At 37.1% G+C, this 22,266-nt stretch overlaps 1 protein-coding gene across 7 annotated transcripts in view; it reads right to left on the reverse strand.

Annotated features, from left to right (window-relative positions):
- Positions 1–22,266, reverse strand: part of ABCC4 (ATP binding cassette subfamily C member 4 (PEL blood group)) — a 145,436-nt gene that overhangs the window by 56,289 nt on the left and 66,881 nt on the right. For all 7 annotated transcript variants that reach the window (XR_010428408.1, XR_010428409.1, XM_064646007.1 and 4 more), the window contains one exon: positions 6,817–6,896. Coding sequence is in view for 5 of the 7 variants with exons in the window: in XM_064646007.1 (XP_064502077.1) it covers positions 6,817–6,896 (80 nt within the window). In the remaining 2 variants the exon portion in view is untranslated. The remainder of the gene's footprint in view (positions 1–6,816; positions 6,897–22,266) is intronic.

Genomic DNA, 22,266 nt, shown 5'->3' on the forward strand with positions numbered 1-22,266 from the left:
CTGTATGATGCAAGACACTCACTTTCAAAGCAATGGGATGACAGGTACAAAGTAAAGAACAGCAATAGTTTTGGCACAGATTATCTCCCACTGCTGGTCACCATCAACAAGACTAATTGGCTACTGAGATTTAACAATCAAGGCATTCAAGGACAGGGGAATGAAAGGTCAATAAAAAACTGCATTATTTAGACAAGTGTCTGTGTTAAACTCACAGCTCCTGCATGTTGGTCTTGGAGAAACAAATGCAACCCAAGCTTCCTCTTCCTCCACTACCTCCTACCCTTTTTTTTTTGTTTGCTCGTTTGTTTTTAACCACACAGTGGGGTTTATTTCAAAGAAAATAGCAAAACAGAAAGCACATACATATATTGCATGACCACAGCAAAATTTAGGGTTTTACTGTAATGATCATTTTAACCTTTCCTGAAATTAGAGCTCAAAAGTAACTAATGAAAAAAAATATATCCCTATTATTTTTCTTTAGGTTTTAACTTGTCTTTCATTATGCACTAGCCAGATGCACTGTAGTATGCAGTACTTGGGAAGGTACAGTCAGAATATCAGTTCAGCAGAGGAAAGGTTCTGTAAGGTTTCAGTACTCAAGTGTCAACAGGCAACTGTTGTGATTTTCTTTAATTTATTTATTTTTCATTTAAACCTCAGCACAGCAAAACTACCATGATTCAGCAGAAGATAAGCCAAAAGGTGTCTCCAAGACACAGGTCTGCTCTATGTACCAGGCTAAAGAGAATAGGTTGACATTTAACATAGATCCCATCACTGGTTATTTTCTCACAGTGTATTTAGGATCATATTTTAAATACACATGCAAACATGCAGAAAGAACCATTTTTAACAAATAAAAATATCTTTTGAAACTCACACATGCATACATCCAAAACTTGGTTAAACTGGAAAAAACAACACAACAAACCCCTCAGGAATCCCACCTCTCACGGAAACCATAAAATAACAATGTCATTGTTAAACTAAAAGATCCTAGAATTCCTTCTACACACTTTCCCTGACATCTTCACACAATAAAATGCAGGGGTCAGTGGTACTGAAACAAGGAATGGCAGTTCCACTCTTGTGCACATACGAAAGCAAGTGACCCAAGCTATTATTCCAGTCTGAGGCACTTTTTGTTCCTAATATCCAGATGCAGCAGCTTTTTTTTTCCCTTTCCTTTCTTTTTTTTTTTTAAAGAAATGACTGTGGACACCTCCTTCACATTTTCCTATTCTTCAGTATTTTCACTTCATAAAGCTGCAGTCAATGTGTTTTGTGTGTAGTGAGAAGGGAATGGCACATTCAGTGGTGGTCTCAGCCACAGCCTACATTGGTGGCTCAAGTAGTCTCAGGATTAGGTCTTTGTGTGTGATGAAAGGATATGAAAAGTCAGTTATTTAAACTCAGTCAAGCTGTTGATTTTGGGGAGGAAAAGGGTTTGCAATTCAGTTTTCCTCAATAAATCACTGCCCTTTTTCAAGGGCAGATGCAGATAGTTCACATGTTCACAGCGTTCTCTAAAAATAAAACAGATCATGATTTTTTTACCCCCTCTCTCAATCTAACATAGGGCAAGAAATCAAAACGAAGGGGCCATCACATTAATTACTCAAATTCACTAGAAACTAAAGCAGAAAATCAACTCTGTTAACAAGTAATAAGATCACCGAAGAATTAAAAGGGCAAGGAACTACAGAGAAAACCACCTCTTTAAAATTCATCAAAATAATTTACAAAATCAAAAGAAAGTCTGAAATATATTTCACCATCCTATGTATTCAATCAGTTTATGGATACAATTTTCAAGCCATAGTTTATCAGCTTGGGTACCCATCCTGCATCATCTGAGACCACAGTTTAAAGATGTTAAGACTGCAGATCTATCTCAAGTCAAACTGAGATTCAGATACTAAAAAAGAAGCCTCTGATGAGCTCTCAAAAATAAAGCATCCAAAATACTAGCCACTTAGGAATACCTGGGCTAATATGCATAAAACACTATTAAATATATTGGAATTTTAACTCCCATCATTAAATTGTTTTATTCTATTCCTTGGCTGACCTTTTCCCCAATTAGTGCATTGTGTTTTATCTGTGCTGCATTGAGCTAAACAGTGCTGTGCATTTTACTCATGATATTTTTTGCCCAGGGAAGTTGTGGATGTCCCATCCTTGTAAGTAAGGCTAGGCTGGACGAGGCTTTACGCAATCTGGTCTAGTTGAAGGTGACCCTGCCCATGGCAGGGGGGTTGAAACTAGATGGTCCCTTCCAACCCAAACCATTCTATGATTCTAAACTACAAATCCCACACCAGCAGTGAAGTCCACCTCAACAGCACCTTGTTCTCCCACAGAGTTTAAGACAGGAGGAGGAACAACAGTTGATTATAACACTGAGAAAATCAGCTGGTATTTTCAGAGGAGCCTAAGAAAATTAAGTACTAAAATCCCTGTCATCCTAAATAGCATCTGACTTCCTTAAGTGCCTTCTGACTTGGTTATAGGATGACCAAGTTGGTACCAACTAAAAAAAGCATTTCTGCAATCATTTGCATTTGGTTAGCTCTTTGAGGTTCCTGTCAGGACTGTCACTGATTCAACTAACAGATAAATAAATAAAGCATATATATCTAAAGGAAGTAGATGTTTAAACCTTCTTTGAAAGTTTTAAAGCACTGTAATGGCCTTCACACAAGTCATCCTTTACCTGAGGAGACTGTAACTTAGGTGGAAAACACCTGCCAGAATCCATAACTTGGGTTAAGAAAAAGAAAGCACGATGCAGAACTGAGGCTAAGGAGGCTAACTAACTAAAAACATTCAAGATTACAAAACCCCCACACACCATCTTCACCAAACAAGTTCATTCAGTTTTTTACTACCTCAATCAACCAACAAACATTAATTACTACTTGATTTTACAAACATATTTAGTGCCATACTTGGTAGAAATGATAAGTGACATAGTGAACACAGCATTGCTTTCTATTTTATTTATTAGGAGAGCAGGTACAGAACCTCATGGTCAGTCAGAATCCATTACAGAAGATAAGGCCCAGGCTTAGACTGCAGACTGTAAAGTTTATTTTCTACTTTAATGAGTTTTGAACTGGTCTGTAAATATAAAATTAAAGATATCTTGATAGTCGAACATTTGGTTTCTTTTTACATCTACCCACAGAGTTCTGTTCAACAGCCGTGTAGTCAAACTTAGCTGTAAATATGTTCTCATATAAGAGACTTATTTTTAATTTATAAACCTTGTGGATACAGCAGTAATTTCCACAAAGAGACAAGTCAACTGCACTAATATGAAATGTCTGACATGCTGTTAAAATTCGTAAGAAGAAAAAAAATTGCTGTCTCCTTCAAGTGAAGACTGCCCCTCCAGCCTCCAGTCCACTTCAAACCAAAGAAAGAAAAGATGGCAGGAAACTTTAAACACGGTGAGAGTTGCTGCTTCGGGAGGTATTGAAAAGCAACAGTTCTGTAAAATCTAACCAGGTTTTCAAAAGAATACACAAGGTCTTTGGTGTGCTTCTGTGCTTGCCACATACCTTTTATTTTTGCTTTAACAAATACATGTACAGTGACCATCCACCATCTTGAAGAAAACTGACTCCTTCGACTCAATGGAAGATGTAAAAAATTCAAGTCTTTCAGTTCTAGGAATTAATTTTCATCCAGTATAGCTGTCTAGACTAATGATGCTCATTATGGCTGTAGTGCAGTGTATAAATCTTATTAGGCACTCTAAAAAGAATATTGTCGATTTTTAGCATTGCTTAAAAATCTGTACTCAGTGTAACTATGAAGTTCTTGAAACTAGAAGATTGTACTATTTATTTATCGGTATTTAAATGGTGTTATAACTGTAGTTTTTGGGTGTCCAATCACATTGTGTTTATTTGTGCTGAAATTATACACTCACTTGCCAATACAGTAAAAGGGTGGAATGCTTCACAATGATCCTAGCAATAACTCTGAAAAACAACCACTTCTTCAGTGCAAATCCGCTCAAGAAAAGCCTCTACACAAAAAGTAAGATGAACCAGTTACTGCATTGTTTATTAAGTTTCACTTGATTCCTCCTGACAACCATTTAAACAATGAATGTTGGGAAATGTCTCTCAAAGAATCAACAATAGTGGCTGGGATCAGAGCTTTCATATTCAGCTAATACTGTTTTTAGAAAGGAGAAAATATTTCTTCCTGAAGGGATTATAAGAAGCCTTATAAAAGACACCTGCAAACAAAACAAGTGACAAAAGATCTCTATCATAATTGATAACAGTTACCCTTTGTAAAAATCTGTGCTTCGTCAGAAATAAATACACCTTTGCTATTGAATTTCAAAAGGCATTCACTAACCAACAAGCCTGCTGGTCAAGAATAGAAAGTTTTAGAAAACCTGCGAAGAAGGAAGTGTTTTTTTCTTATGTATAGCAATGCATTATTAATCAACAGGAAGACTGCAAGTTTTCTTTTCTGATGCCAAATAGAACAAGCAAGCTCTAAAACATAGTATCTTTTTAATAGCGTACTGGACTTGTAAAATCTACTTTACCTTTTGGAAAAGAAAAATTTTTCACTTAAAAACAAACTTCAGAATTTGACAAATAATTCAATAGCCAATTTAAAAGAAATGCATATATTAATTAACATGAAGGAATATGTTTACAAAATGCAGTTTACAGTAGGAGCTTGAAAGAAGAAAACAATCACATCTACAGAAACAGCCTTCACTCTCTCATTCCAAACCAGTTACGTTCTGGAAAGTACACACTGCCTTAAGTATCTACACACTGGTAAAATAACTAGGTTTTCCAATTTGCTAGTAGGAGATTCGGTCCTTTGTATGTGACATGCATACAGGTTAGATACTTTCTGAGCTTTCTTTTGAAGCAAATCAGTTTGTTCTGTCAAAAATAAGTCAGTGCAGTTCTCAAGACAGTTTGCTTCAGGGTCTGCTCCCAAAAGGAAGTATGGACAAGATCACACCAATTTTGGCTCCCTCTGCTTTCGCCGACTTCTGTAACATTTTCCCAGGAAATTTTGCATCCTCAGACAACCCCGCATGCCTTTAAACCACATGCCAGGGCATGCAAAACACCCACTCAGTTTCTTGCTATAAAAACACCATGCAAGTGGTCTTGCAACACAATTCTCACATTGTTGTAAGTGCACGGAACTAAGGAAAACAGTTAATCATTTTATCTCCAGATCACAGGACCCAGGGGACGCTCTGGTCATGAGTAGAACATAGTACAAACGTACACAGTGCAGTCTGCCGCAACGGGGACGAACCTATGCACATACAAACCCCTCTAGTCCAATGGGCAAGGACACTATGCAGAAGAAACGGGTGTGACTTTGTGGATGTACACCCTATTCTAAGTTGTGGATGTAAACCCTATCCTAAGAGATGAGGATAAGGACCACAGGATAACTTGAGCTTCCAGTCAAAAAGAAAGGCGCATATGTATAGTCTCAAGAGAGCTGAAATAAAGTAAGATATTCTGCCTAATAAAACAGACTGAAGAAAATCTGCAATCTGTACAAGCAGTAAAAAATTAGTAGTTTCTATAGAAAGATGTTTATACCACACTTTCAGGAAGAATTTGGCAAGGCCTTAAATGCCTATGAATTAAAAATTCTAATATTCACTATAAGCAACTCCCTAACTCACAAAAAACCACAATTGCTTTAATTGATAGGTAAAATACAACACGTTCCCTTCTTCCCCAAAGTGACATGTGGTAGTGCAATGCTTTGAAAATTTCAACAACTTTATTAAACTATGAAAAGAGACTTTATCTTAAGAAGTGTTTTTACGGGAATAATATACTGGAATAATTTTTTCCCCTATTTTCAAGAGGTAAGCAAGGACAACATGATTAAACTGCTCAACCTGAAATGTCTTTGTTTATTTTTTAAAGAAGTCAAAACAAGGTTTAGATCCTGAATAAGCTATCTCTAAGAGATGAAGCACTGTTAGCAATAGCACCTTAGGAAACATTTTTGACTTGAGAGCATGACAGATGTGATCAACTAAGTGGATCCAGATAACCCACTGTCTTTTTTTTTATCTAGTCTCCACGATTCTGTGTATTCTGTGACATATGTTATTTTCAAACAGTACGATCATTTTCTGCAGATTTATCCTTCTGCGATTTTTTACAAGGAGGATTAATAGCAACTGCAACAGAAACATTACCTTGATATCATATATAATCCTTTATAATTTCATCATCATCAAAATCTCAACGCTTTGTCCATCATTCTTTTCTACAGCAACTTATTTCACTTGTTCCTATTAAGGCTATTATAGTCACCCTATTACTACTAATCTTTTCTTTGTAAATAGCCACACCTATTTTAATCCAAAATGGTGTGGTAAGCATTTGATTCTTTGTGGAAGTAGACATGTAATTAGGTTAATCTGTGCTATCTTTTTAAGTGAGTTGATTGTTTCTTTACTATGGACATATTTCTTATAACAGCCATAAGCCTGCCAGAATGCTTGGAGGCAAATCAGGAGCAATTTACCAAGCATGTAGCTACTATGAACTGAAATCCTGACATAATAGCAACCTGCGTAGAGCCACCCCTACCTGCCAGTTATTACTCATGTTAGCTTTTTACTGACATGTTAAATTTCAACCACACCTTTCTTTCACAAACAAGTACTTCCATTCAGCTCAACTACATCTGTGACAAATAGCTGATATTCAGCAAAGCATACAGGAATCTAAATTCAGAATGCAGTGCAAAAGTCTTTGACATTAGCAACTGAATTACCTGCACGAAGTCCAAAAACGTCAAGGGAAGCAAGTCATCCAGGTGACCAATATCTTTGGAGAAACGATTTAAGATTCTTCCTACAGAAACAGGGTTGGAGAAGAAAAAAAAAAAAAAGGGAAGTAAATATAATTCCTGAAAAGATCAAAACATCTTAAACATACCGTGTTTTACCATTTCAGAACCAGTTAAAAGAAAACAGCTGGAATCTAAAGATAAAAAGACAATTTTTGAAATCACCATGAAGGGAATCTCTTAAAACCGCTACAATATATTTTGAAGAAGAATACCTTTTTACAAATGCCTTTTATCCAAATGTAAAACCTTTACTTAAATAGTTAGAAAAAAATTAAAATGGGCTTTGAAGATAACATGTCACCACAATTTAACAGGTGAAACACATACTTTTTTTATGCTCAACATGTGCAGGTAAAGGTTACAGTTCAGACAACAATGCAAGTTTCATCAAGTAACAGCAGCCAGAATCTGCTCCTATCCTTGACTGAAACTCGCTAATGCATGCATGTCTCAGACAGATCATAGTTGATCTAACTGATCTTTTTCAGCATTTCTTTCTCACCCCTCAACCATTATATGTGGATTCCAATTGCAGCTTTTTCTAAAGTAAAATTTGAGACAGATTTGCATTCATGTAGTCTTACATTTATACTTATTCAAAACCTTGACAATACTGATCTTTATTAAAGCTAATAAAACGATTTTTAATCTGCTGTCAGTGAAGCATTTACATTTCTCTATTTTCCCAAGTTCTACTTGAGTGAAAAAAATCACGACTTCTTTAATAATTAAAGTCACAACGCTGCCAGCCATAAGTGGATTAGTATCTTTCTCTATTAATCAATATCTCTACTCACCAAGAAAGAAACTAAGGCAAGGATGGGAATCTGGCCTTTTTCTAAGGTGTGTAATGCCCATACATGTATTCACATTGCTTTTTTTATCTGCATATATCTTGATTCAATTATTACTTCTAACTGGTACAAACACATTCACTGCACTGGCAACAAAAGACTTTTTTTTTTCTCCTTTTCAAAGGAGCTCATTAAACTGAAAGCAGCTAAGTTTAAAGTTTCCATGGAGTGCAGGGGAGACATAATTTAGAGATAAGAGATACTGAAATCAATTCTGTAGCAACCATTATGCTAGTTTTCTGCTCACAGCTCTCTTGGAATTACAAATTTTGATGCATAGTATTAATTTCTTTTTTAAGAGAATTTCTGTTCTACACCAAACAATACACAAAAAATCCTCTCCTCGGGTCCGGGACATGACTCCAAAGAGAGATACTGGTGGCAAACAGCTTGTTCTGCAGTACTTTACTACTACGAAAGGCAGTTACTTAAGGCAGACAGCAGCAGAATTCATCCTATTTTAGGCTTTGTACATAGAGAGGAAGGGTATACAGCAGCACAAGACTCAGACAAATCTCTTTCATCTGTTTCTATAGGGAATGGCATGTGGGCATGTTCCCTTTCACTTATTTCATATTGGGGTAGATATATCAGAAGGAAGTCCACGGCAATTTTTTTTTTTTAGTTTCTTTTTCCCATGATTCCCCTACATGGAAACTGGCCATAGAAGACTGATCTAGCACATGCTGCATACATGCTGTAACTAAGACTTCTTAATATCCCTAAATATCACATTCCAGGTTATTTTCAAATGAACCAATACTTCACTGACAAAAAGAAAGTCATTCAAAGAGGTTAAATGCTTCCTTCTGATAGGGTTTTCCTTAGCAGGCTGTCCAGGAGGGGCAGATAAGGGACACTAGACGGCATAACGGATTGGGCTCAGGGTATTAGAAATCTATTCACAGCTTTGTCACTTGTCTTCTGAGTGACTTCACTTTATTTTACAGAGCAAGGAGCACAGCAAGGAGAGGTGACAGTGCTAAGCCCCTCCATGAAAAGCTGTGAGTCCCACCAATGACAAGTCGTATGCAAGGGTAAAGGATTATTCCCATAGCAAGCAAACCCCACCTTAATTCAGCATGGGAATCACCCTTTGCCTCTTAACCCCAAGTAAGTTTTATTTGTAGTGGTTTCAGACTTCTATAAGAAGCTATTGTAGAAAGGCCATCCCATGTGACACTGCCAGGAGGCAGCAAGGTCACCCAGGCTGGCTACTTTCCACGGCCATAGCATAGGTCAGGCCAATGCTGGCACCTCGAGGAATCAAGCAATGCCTTCATCATCTCCCTCCTCCTCCAAGTGGAAGAGCGCATCCAAACTTGTTCCCGTAAAAGCACTGTGCTTACTTTCATTTTGTACAATATGGACAAGGCCTTACAGGCTTGGTGTTGAAAGAGATTTAACTTGTTGGTCATTTCAGTTTCAGCAGTATCTTTGAGTTCAGCAGTCATTTCCCTCCCCTGAGAATTCCAGTGAAGATTCACCTGTGTAGGTTGCTCATAGAGAAATTTGCAGATTTTGAGTATGGAGTTTGGTTCTGGATTTTTTCAGCAATTGATAGAACAGAATGTAAGAAGAGACCTACACCGATCGTCTAGTCCAACTGCCTGACCACTTCAGGGCTGACCAAAAGTGATAGCATGTTATTAAGGGCATGTCCAATCCTCCGTTGCAATAGGGAGAGCTCTAGGCTGCAAGCATGATACATATATGTCCTGATGCTATCTAACCCCAAAAGCTGGCATAGATTATAAATAAGAGCTGCAGAATACTTGCCTTCAGACTGCACACTATGAGTGACTGTGGCAATGTTCTCCTCCACAGCAGTATCTCTTCCAGTGAAGTTCTTTAGGAACGTGGCCATGAAAGAAAACTTAGCCCACCTGAGTGGTCCTTGGTAATCCCTGGGTTTACTACTTCTTCCATGTATCCACTAACCACCAACTGCTCCAGTTCCCATTGGTAATCACACTGCCAATTAATTGTCAAAATTATACTTTTTTGCAATTGCCCTATGGAATTGTTAAGTATAACAGTGTTTCTAGCACCTCTGTTTTGACAGAGCTGTGAGCTGCCATTAGGAAAGTGGAAATTAATCTGATGTTATCAATAAAACATGAAAATGTCTTTTAATCTGCCTAATCCTCTTCGAAACGTGAATACAGTAATTCTACAAAATGACATTGACTAAAATTTGAGTGAACAATAGAAATGGTACATGAAAAAGGCAAACCTTGAAAACTGTCCACCTGATACAATTAAAGCAATTTAAATGGTGGCAACAATAATCATCTCCTTCCCAAAAAAAACATACAAGTGAATCTCTGGTAGTAGAACATAATTTTTTTAAAATTTTCTACTTACTGAAAAACTAATCTATTTAGTGTTTGCACACAGAAATTCTGGAACATGACACCTGAAGTCATTAAGGCTAGGAAAATACTTTGCTTCTTGATAACAGGTCCACATCTCCCTCCTGTAATGTTTATCCAGTGATCATCAATGCTTTTCTACAGCTAAAATCAAGCAACAAAGCCACAACCCTTAGCTTATTTTTGTCACTGCTGTTTTTCAATTCTATTACCTCAGTGACTGTATAAGAGAAAACAGAAGTCTGGAGTTATATTTCAGATCCTGTTCACATGGATATAACTGAAAGGGCATTTTACTTAGCATGTCGTACACAGAAGGAAGCCACAGTAACCTACTAAAGCAAGCAAGTTCCTTCACCATAAAGCAGAGACAGAAATGCACCTCCAAGAAAATGTGCTATGCTTTGGAAATATCCACAAAATGCCCCACAGCCATTACGGTATTGCATCCAGAGCAGTTGTTACACTTATAAGGATGTCTGCAGGTACATGAGGTCTATTTCGCAAGGTATGGAGAAACAACTGTTTCCACTTACTGGAAGCACAGTAAATTAGTGGCTTGCTCATGCATTATTAAGCATGCAAGAGAAAACATTCCAGACACAAAAGTCAGGACTCAAAATGCTTAGAGTTATGACTACAGTTTCTACCAGCATTTGCAAACCTAACTTTCGAGGATGGTTCTTCATACTACATAAACTGTTGCATGTGCTATCCCAGAAGGGCAGAAGCTGCACAGTTTACCTGCCCCCTCACCCCAAAAATTATTTTTCTCTCCAAAACATTACATACCCTTCTCTCCTAAACTTACAGACTATCAGCATCATCTTTCCCAATACTTCACATTTCCAAAAACCTCAAATTCCTCAAGTAAGCATCTCTAAAACAGATACCTGCCAGGAAACAGTAATTCTTAGATCTAGTCCAGTCTTTCAAATTCGCAAAAATTTTTAAGCTCGCTTAAGACCTACATCCTTTACTTATCCCAGCTACAAAAACTAAAAAGAAAATACTAAATCTATTTCATGAAACCACTAACAAAAAAAAGTCTTCTACAAAATCAAGAACAAAGTATGTGAATGTTACAACAGCATCCAAATTGGTGAATAGTATCTGCTATTTTAATCACAGACTTCCACTTGGTGTGCAGTGTCAGTAGCAAGCTGAAAAAGGGGACGTGCTCTCTTCAGCAGTCCTATATTTGTTTTTACATCAAATAACTTAATCAGAACACACACTGTAGTTAGATTTCTTCCGAAGTAATTAAATAACTATTTAATGCCAATTAATCACAGCTAAATAAGGGTCTGTCACCAAAGTGCTATGTACACATTTCAGACTATTTAATGGTCAAATACTTGGCAGTATCAAAGTTAAACAATGATTCATTAAACCTCCTCCCCTACACAATAGTTAGGCTAAACTTGAAGTGAAAGAATCAAACCTCTTTTGTTCACCATGAAAAAGACATCAAACCTCAGTATGTGATATTCTTTTCTTTCTCACTCTGTAAACTGCTTTAATTGCACAAATCGGAATGTGTTCAGGTGCTACATACCCACTTTGCTTCTGCAGGTGCCTACTGATACTTTGGAATAGATGTTCAAACCTATCATCCAAATAACGAAAACACTTGACAGTGTGCCACACCTACTTAAGATGTTTATACATACTTTATCATGAAAGAAATATAATCCAAACTGAATCAACACTAAAGATGTAAACACCAGAAAAGGATTTCTTTTTTTTTAAACAAGAAAGTAGGATCCTCCATTGGAACAGTCAAATGCCACCCATATCATTCAGTGTTGTGCAACCTAAATTCCAAGGACCCTAAGAGCAGCAGTACATTATTTCTAAATGTTTTTGGCATTTCTAGTATACTTTGTTGGCCAGGCCATTCATTGAAATACTTCTGTGTAACACAATAGAGTAGGCAGATTGACCTTCTATACCTTGCAAAGTGTTTACAAAACCTTTATACCCACTTGCTTCATCACACATCGCAGAAATACTTTGTCGCTACTTCTCTAGTTCACTGATTTGCCTCTGGAAAAGAAAAGGGGTTTAAGAGAAGGACCTTCTACAGATAGAAAGATTTTGCCACTTGTGTCTGCATGTGGGTGCACGGGTGCACACTCCTGGGGTTTTTTTCCCCTCAGAGATTAGGCTAGTCCTCAATGTTGGGAATTTTAATTGCATCACACTTTTTAGTTCAATATGCAAATGGCATTAATAAATACTGCTTTGCATAGTAACCTAAACTCCTCCACAGCAACTGGCCTAAATAACAATTTCCACGTACTGCATTTACCAGTGCAAAAAAAAAAAAATCAAAATCTCTTTATCTGCTCTGCAACAGTGAAGTTGGAACACTTCCCCACTGCCCCACCTCCATAAAGAAAAGGTAACAAACATTATCTCCCTCTCCTCACTGCAAACTGGCAGAAACCTGTCTGAAGGCAACCTTTAGTGCTAGGAATGGATTCAAGAAGGTAGTCATGTATGATACCCTGAGATTACCTCAGTTGCTTAGAGCATCACGCTAAGAACGCCAAGATCATGGGTTCGATCCCTGCATGGGCCATTCACTTAAGAGTTAGACTCAATGATCCTCGTGGGTCCCTTCCAACTCAGAATATTCTGTGATTCTCTGCATAACTAAACATAAGCAATCTCGACTGGGATTACACAGATGCTTGAAGGCAGTCATGCCACAGAGATGCCTGTCCAGGCTAGGACAGCTTTAATATAGATGAATCCATGTTAGACAGCCCAAAGCACAGACTTCACAGCCACCGACTTCACTCAGTGAGGAGAAGTCCCTCATGCATCCCACCTTCTGGACACCACGGATGGTGGCACTGCCTGAGCAAGGGGGGTATAGCACTGCTGTGAGGGTGGCTGGTCACCACAGCGGGGTGCCATCACTGCGCTCGGACCCTGCAAGACTACGGAGCAGCTCATCCTAGCTTACCCTGAAGAGAGAAACCAGGCACTCCACAGGCCAAACGGCAGCTTGCAAAACCAAAATCATTTTAAATGAACGCATGGTAGTAAAATAATGCCCTCCACTGTATGTGTGGTAATAAAAGCCTACTCAAAAGGTAGGAAAAGAAATAGCTGCACAGAACTGGGCACCTTTAAACACCCATCAATTTAACTATATTGAACATGCTTCCCATTCTTTCAATGGTACAAACTGGCAGCTCCCCACATATCTTGCTGGTAAGCTACGGCATTCAGCGACTGATAAGCCTTTACCCATGCTCAGTTCACACACATATGCCAAAAAAAAAGAAAAAAAAAAAACGTACTGCAACTACAAGCAGCTTGCTGTTTCATCAAAGCAATGACAAAGTGGATTGTCCATATCAAATGTTGGCAGCAAGCAGACATTACATCAACCTTGTAAAATACAACTATGAAATCAACAAAATAATTAAAGATGGATTACCAACTTTGAAAGGAATTGTAAGTTTGTGAAATATTTCTTTAGAAAGAAATCTGGAAATGCATCTCCTGCATAGTTGTCAATTACTGATTCACTCTGGCTTTTCTTCCACATTTCTACAAAGAAACGTCAAAAGGTCTGTTATCTTTTTTTAATATATGTTTAGCACCACATGTCCACACAAATTGCCATATACAGCATTGCTGTCTTCCCCACAGGCATCCTATAAATATAAATAAGAAATTCTACCCCATTTTTTTCTTTAGCAGCCTGAAACTGATAGGAATATTATCACTTTCTTAGACATTTGCAAAGAGGCACAGTGGTGCTGGGCCAAAATATGCTGAAATCATAATATCCATTTATCTAAACTGCCAGCATGTAACGAATTCAGGTGGGATGCTTTCTATCCAAAATAATTTACTACTTGAAAAGGACTTTTTACACAAATGCTGTCAAACAAGAAAACATTTAGGAAATGAGAAGAAAACGTGAACACTGTGTTTAATCTTATTTTTAAGTGTAGGATTTAAAGAAATGAGGATAACTACAATAAAGATAAGAATGGAAAACAGGCTTCTTCACAAATGAATTTCTATTTTTACTGCTGGTGGAGACATCTACATTACCTAGTATGAATACATTGATCCTAACTGTACAGTTGTTTCTTGAGCCTTCTAGTCCACACATATACTATTTTAACAGTCTACTGATTAGAATTACCCTGCTGAGGAAAATCAAAATAGGTCAATGCTCCATACAATTTGACTTATCCCCTTGCTAATTTATGTGGTACAGTTGGTTTATTTTCCTGAGTGTGCTCAGAAGAGCACGTGTATTAACATCAGTAATCACCAGCCAAAGTCTCCTCATTTAAGATACAATGCAGAAATTATGTATAAAGTCTCCATTAAAAACAGAAGCACACAAAGGAAAAACCTCCTGATTATGCAGGGGGATAGGGAGAGTATAACTTTCCTTCTTTCTGAAGTTGCTTTCATGACAAATCTCAAAATATCTTCTGCATTGTAACTGCCTTTCATACTGTATTTCATTACCAATTAACCAAGTTGGTTACAATTCCAGCTGTAACAGAATTTGCCAAACAGAATTTAACTTTGGTGCTGTTATTATTACTCATTACTTGCTAACAAAATGATCTCTTTTAAGAAAGGCATGCTAGAGCTGAGATAATATATTCATTGCCAACTTCCAAATTATTGATCCCTGCAATGATACCCCTAACCCAATAACTAATATTCACTGATTTTTTTCTGTTGCAACTTACTGTGAAAGGAAGTTCTGAAATCATTCAAAAGTACAAACTTCTGGCAATATATAAAAGTTTTATCCTATAACCTGAGTACAAAGCTACATATCTGCTTCATAATATTATACTTTTTATATATAATTCTGTGATGATGGTAGCCTTAGAAAGGTTCTAACAATTCTAAAAGTTAAACTCTGGATATCCTCTCCTGTTTCTTTTTAAACTCATTCACTGAAGCTATTTTAAGTTATCCTGAGTTTAAGGAATAAATTTTATATTTAAATATAATGAAACAGAAAAACCCAAATCTAATGTACTGCCAAAATACAGCAGAACTTAATTTCTGCTGTATACTATAATATAAGCAACATGACATTTTTAAGGGACACAGTCCAACTGAACAAAAAAAAAAATTATTTCTACAGAGGAGTGGAATAGAGGAAGAGTTACAACTGGCCTCCTTCCCCTTCCTAAAGGAAAAAAAAATTAAAAATCATAGCCACTTGCAAGTTCTTATCAACTGACCTTTAAAAAGATGTCAAGTCATATACTATTGACAGAATTTTCTGTTAATTTACACCACCTTTTTTTCTATTCCAGATGTAAGTAAAGTTACCTACTTCAGCTTCTCAACACAATACAAAGCATCATTATAATAGAAACCTGAAACATTATGTAAACAATGTAGCCCTGTATTGACTTTTTACTAGCAAGATTATGAATTTAATTCTTTGCTAAAATATTTAGCCACAAATGCAGCCACTTCTGAAAGTGCATTTGTGCAGTCTAGTTTTCCTTTCTGCTACAAATCCAATTTGGGTTGAAAATATGTCCCAAGTGCTGTTTTGCTGGAGGAGGGACTTACAAGGAATTAAACTGAATACTACAAACCAGGATGAACTGAAATATTTGAAGAGTATTTTGTTACTGGAACTTTTTACACGAGAGCAGAAGACCCAGCTTTCAGAACTATTTTCATATTTGGGGGCTATATATAAATATACATCAATGCAGGAATTAAAATAAACATTGAAAAATATGTCACCTTTCTGGTAAGCTTTTTCCAACAACAAAAAGGAGTTTTCCTTTGCTATTTATACCATCGAGACTAGATTCATAATAGGCTTCAAATACTGCATTTCAGAAAATATCGGGGGGATCTCACATAGCTCCTGCAAATCTGCTCATATCAGTCATTTTTCTTACCATCTCCTAAAGATAGTTCTAATAATAAGAATCTTAATTTGCTTCTTTTCAGTGTTTTTCTCTCCCCCACTTTTTAACTGGTGCTGCAATTAGAAGGGCTCAATCATCACTCCAGTCTAAAATGACAATGACCAAATAGGACATAACTGAATATTAAGCATTTGACTCCTGAAATCTGAGTTGAAACTGCTATCTGGCAATACGGTTATCATTTCAAAAACAAATATTACCCTGTATTTTAACAATCATACATACATATACAGATCCCCTTCTGCATACAGAAGATAATGATTCTGATGTAGCCCACCCATCTTCTTCCTTTTTTGGAACCATGAAAGGGAATTCTTTAGGGATTGTTGCTGCGAAAGCCAAGCCAGGACTTCTGGCCTCTACCTAGCCCATCCATTCTGAGGATAAAGCCTCTGGACACACCAAACAGCAAAGGCATTTCACATCTGCATCTGACTTTGTAAACCCTTGTCTTCTGCTTGGCATGTTCATTTGGTTTGATCATTCTTTTTTTTTTTTAGCTTCGCTTTCTTTTTCTTTCTCTCCTCTTCTGGAAAATGTGAATTGTTTGAAAAGGAGAGTCTCTCTCTAAACTTCATTCATTATTTACCCATGTAATGATTTGTGAAATACCTTTTCCTTTTTAACCACTCCTACTATAAAAAAGCTACTGCAACATGGGTTTGGCTATCCAGAATTCACACTGCATGACACTGGATAATTTTCAATAGATTTTTTCCTGTCTCACATGAAATATCATTACTACAGAACTCAAAAGAAATTCTGGTATTGCTATCAGAAAACTAGAACTGTGTCCCATTTAGTCTGCTGTGCATATAATCAAAGCATTTGCTTGGAAAATTTGCTGTGTGTTAAAGACACCCCACACCCCCATTCCCCATGAAAATAAAAATTTTGTTTCAATGTAGGACATTTTAAACCACATGTTAGAGGAAAGTCACATAATATTTGGAACCAACTACATTCACAACTTAGGTACCATTCACAAAACCATAAAAGAAAAAGAGATTGGGAAACCTGGCATCTTGCTTATAAAGGTACAGCGAAGCCCAGGGGTCTGGGCACTTATATGAGAGCCAAGGGCTGGGCAGAGATGCAAGAGAATGTGTTATTTTTAGCAGTCATGGAGAACGCACTGAAGGCGGGTCGCTCGTTCTCTGGATGTATCAGTAAATGTGCATGGCACAGGAAAAAGGCAAATGAGTGCGTGCCTGAAGGCTAAAGCAATCAGCATGGGAGGGTCTACAGCTGGAATCAAATCCTTCTTTTTTGAGGGGGGGATAATTTAGGGCACACAGTGGATCCTTTCCAGTAGAGTAAGATGCAGAGTGTAAGGAGGAATGACTTCACCTCCTCTTCTGTTTTGAGATTGGCACAGAATTCGAGTTGCAAATCTCACCTGAGAAACAATCAAAAATCCTTTGTCTCAGAAAAGCTGAAGGCAACCACATCCCAAGTGTTTTATTCTGGCAAAAAGTGTTGTCCAAAAGAATATAGAGATAGTCTGACAATGCATTTCTTTGTGCCATCAGCTTCTGGGGGGAAAAAATATCACTATAAACCTAAACTATAATTAACAACATTGAAAAAAACCCCCAAATATGACCCCTTCTCTACTGTATATTCTATTCATTACATTAAAAGAATCACGTTTTAATAATTAAATTATTAAATGCTAAGCATTTTGAAAAGTTATATTGCACTGCCTATGACTCTACTGTACTACTCCTCTACTGGGCAATTATTAGAAGGTTTCATCTCAGAAACAAAAAATTAAAAATACACTAGGAATAAGCAGCTGCAAATGACGAGTAAGTAGCTGCTGACCATACTAAAACATTAGTAGTGCATAAATCAAAAACAAAGAACCTTTAATGTTCATTTATAAATATACCTTAAATTCATCCCTCTAGATCTTCTGACAGCTGAATGCTAGAGGTTAAATTATTTTAAAAACATATACTTACATATGTCACTTAAAGAAAAAAGTAATCATATAATTTTCTAATTTTTCATGGTTTTTAAATAATAAGAAAGAAACTTAGAATGATAAATAAGTTAACAGCAACATTTCTTCACTTCTCTTTAAACAGAGAAAAAAATTCATACATCAAGGAGGAAAAAAATTACTTCATTGAACAGTCATTCAAGCAGAAGTGAATAAAATTCACAAACTCTTTTGTCTTTGTTAAGTTCAAAGACAGACTTCACTGTGAAGCTCTGATTTACACTAGGACCTCCTCAATAAATAAACAGACTAAAATAGAAGAGTGCCATTCGCAGCCAGGGACTCCTGAGAACATTGCCATTTGTTATTTGCATGACAGAAACATCCAAAAGAGGATTAATACATATGAAGTGGGAGGCAGAGCCTCACTAGGATGCATACTGGACCATCACGTAGCCCTGCCCCAAAGAATCTGTTGTGTCAGTTAAGAGAAACCAACACAATTGACTATAAAAGGAACAACAAGCAAAGAGAAGATGCAACATTAAGCTGGAACAGAAAGTTGCAGGACAAGATGTGTGCCTTTTTGCCTTTTGTTTTTTTTAAGTACAAAAACACAAAGGGGTCATGGAATTAATGAGTTTCTCCACCCATATGCTTAACTACTGTCAGTGTATATACTGCGGTTACAATGATACTGATGTATCTTGAGGGGTGATTTTAAGATGAAGAAGAGTCAGCTTGTGGATGAACTTTACTGCACAGAAAGCAGGAAGTTACAAAGATGTAAGCATGAAAGATAAGGAAGCAAAATGATGAGGGAAGGAGTTAGAAACACTGGAATGTGCCAAAAGTTCCGGTTACCACAAATAGTAAAAGCTTTGCATGGGAAGGGGGTTAATGCTCAAACCAAGTCACACTTCTCTCTACAGCTCCTATTAGACTCTCTCACAGTACATTGGGGCCATAAAATCAAGAAAAAGTCTTCTGTCCATCTGGCCCTGGGGAGTAGCTGCAAGTCAGAACTGTCAAGAGACTAGCTGGTAGTAACAGTCACAGAAGTTGCAGAACTTGGGATGTTTGGATACTGAGAGAGCTTTGTATACATACTGACTTCAATTTTTGCCCTGTGCAGACTGGCTGCTTACACATATCCTCTCCTTCAGCCTCAGCTTCATTTGCTGCATATCCACCCCCTGTTTCCTCTCCTCCCCCTTCCTTCAACACTGCTTCTTCCATTCCCCTTCACCATGGAATGGCACAAGCTCTAGGTGCAAATAAGTACACTTGAAAAAGAGGGGAGAACAACATCCCACGCATAACTAAGACATGAAGCCCAACACAGCAAAGCAGAGGTTAGGAAGTGTGAAAGAGTTGGGGACAAAGAAAATGAGAATAGAAGGTGAACAGAAGGGGATTGCAACACTTAAACCAGGAGAGTGTCTGAACTGATGTTTTGGAAATGCAGTGACAAAAAGAGCCAGATAGGGTAACTACAACAGCACCAAATGAACTGTAAAGGCAACAGAAAAACATGAGAAATATTTACAGCAATCAGGTTCTGAAATAGTTCCCAAACTAAAACTGGGAGCCAAAAAGCCACTGTCACCTGAAGGAAGATGGCAGGACATACTGCATATAAACATAAGCACTGGACACATACAGACTATTCACAAGGTTATACTCTGACAGATGAGGAAAGACTTACTACCTATTTAAAGAGATGCCTTTAGAAAAGTATTCAGAGGATTTTAGTTACTTCTTGCTTTAAACTGCTCTTACAGGAGCATATTTCACTCTGCTAGCTACAGAACTGCAGGGGCAACAACTAGGTTGTGTCTCATTAGTCTTTAGAGTATAACTCTGATTAGTTTGTTTAATTTCACTTACATGGGGTCTTAAGATTTCACAAGACCAATTAAGATTTCAGGCAAAGGAATTATCTGTAAAAGTTTTCTTTCTTCCTTCAAAATAAACATGTCTGTCATTGAGTCCTAACAGTTCATTTATTCATGCATTCATTTGTTTTCCTGACACTCATTTTCACCATAAATTGGTTTTGTTCATTTTTTAAACCAACAGCTTCTCTGCTGAAACTACATCAGACACATTAGGATGAAAGATGTTCCAGGACTGCAATGACCTGGACACCTGAGGAGCCATGTGAAGACTATGACAAAAATACCTATCATTCAAGTATCTATATTCAATATATAAACCACTATTAAATCTTCTCAGGGACCTAAAGCACAAGTTACATTTTGTAATATACAAGTTTTGCAAATAATCATTGAACGCAGTCTGACCCGAGACATTTTAGGAAAGGTTGTTTTAAAACAACTGCTTTGCCATTATTCTGCACAGAAGAAGACACTACCCAAATTTGTGATAAGGAGGATTAAAATGGAAAATTACACATATAATAATGAAAGCAAATGACAGAAAAAGATCTTGTGTTTTTGCTTCCCTCTTCACAAAACAGCATGAGCTCAGAACTTGATTCTGGATCAATTTGTAGATACATCACTAAAATATATGAAACAAAAGTATACCTCCAAGCAAAAAAAAAAAAGAGAGGCAAAACTGTGTCAAGAGACCAACCACTATAAATATTATAGAGTATTAATTAGTAACAACTTAGCATTGTAGTTATTTAATTACAATATCTGGAGAACAAATGTTGGTTCTGACAGTTTTAAAAACGTAGCGTAACTTTTGAACGCATATGAAAAGCATCCAATAAACTTTTCATCACAGCTGAATGGTATTTACAATGCCTCTTAACTTTCTGAATGTCTATGTTGTCCTTCCCTAACTCTGAAGAAGTTCTTATATAGCAATTCACATTCCAAATATGAACATTCAATTTCTAAATTTCTTAGCAGTCAACTATACAGTGGTCATGCTTTCAGGAAGAGGTCATGAAAAAGTTTAAGTGTTTGGATCACAATAAAACCTTTTAGGGCCTTCTGCACAATTGAGATTGTGTGTGTTTGTTTCTTTTGGTTTTCTGAAGGAAGGTGACTGAAATGCCTCTTGACAACAAGGTTTTGTAACCTTTCGTAATCCAGTGTTTTTCTGGAAAACTACCACATCACAGTTGGTATACAAAATGCTGCTCTTATGAAACAAAAGTCTCTAGTATAGCATATGGTCTATTCTACCTTCCAAAAGGTACCTTACTTCAACAGGGTACCACACTCATACCTGCAGATGTCTGTCCACAATGGACCACTTAGCACAATTACAACCTAAATTAAGTCAAGACATCATGAATTGCCTGAACTAGAAATCCAAATAAGTACTGAAAAACAATCTCAGGTATGTTGTAAAACTCTCTCTCAAGTGTTAGAACTTGTATGGGTCATATTCTTTCCTTCTCAGTGCATTCTGACACCCAAAGGACCCTTATGTTCAGATCCTAGAAGAACTGAAAGGTTCTGACATCAGAGAATTTAAACTAGCTGTGAATCCCCTTGAGGAGGTATGACTCATCTTCAAGGTTTAAATTAGATTATCAACCAAGTGAAGCAGCACAGTAAATCTACAATAAAAGATAAATGCCTACAGGAAAATAATTTTTGCCCCTAGTGGCAGATGCTTGAACTTTAAAGGATCTGAGATTAAGCTCTTTGTCTAAGCCTTCCTGACAGAAAACAACTGAAATAATGTCTTCAGTTGGTCCAACTTTGCTCCATATGCCAGATAGAAACAGTATCTAAACCCTGCAAATGAAAGTATATTGTCACTTCTAAACCAATTGAGGATCAAACAATTTACAGAAACCAAGACTTATTTTGCTGACAATTAAGCTCTATCACCAAGACTTGAGATTCAATGAAATTTGACAATTGTGAAGAAAAAGGCTTTTGTCTGAGTAAGTCTGAAGCATTTGGAAGAATCAACAGAAAATCAGAAGACCGAATTAGATCGAAGAGTCTTTAAGGATAAAATTCACTAATTAAAATAACTGCCTTCCTTGCTCTGTTTCCTCTCTGAGTTGCTTTGGTATTATAGCAGAAAGGCATACAGCAAGAGGAAAATGTGGTCTAAGGACCAAATGTTACACCCACCACACTTCCTCTTACACCAGCAGCATACTCTGTCTATCCTGCTGGTCAAGCTCCATTATGAAGAGCCACTATCCCCTTAAAAATGACATGAAAGACAAGCACAAATGCCTGCTTTACAACAAATCTTGAGAGGCGTGAAAGGTCTAAAGCCTTTATCTTCCA

The sequence above is a fragment of the Pseudopipra pipra genome, chromosome 2 (assembly GCF_036250125.1).
Source record: "Pseudopipra pipra isolate bDixPip1 chromosome 2, bDixPip1.hap1, whole genome shotgun sequence".
Classification (NCBI taxonomy): domain Eukaryota; kingdom Metazoa; phylum Chordata; class Aves; order Passeriformes; family Pipridae; genus Pseudopipra; species Pseudopipra pipra.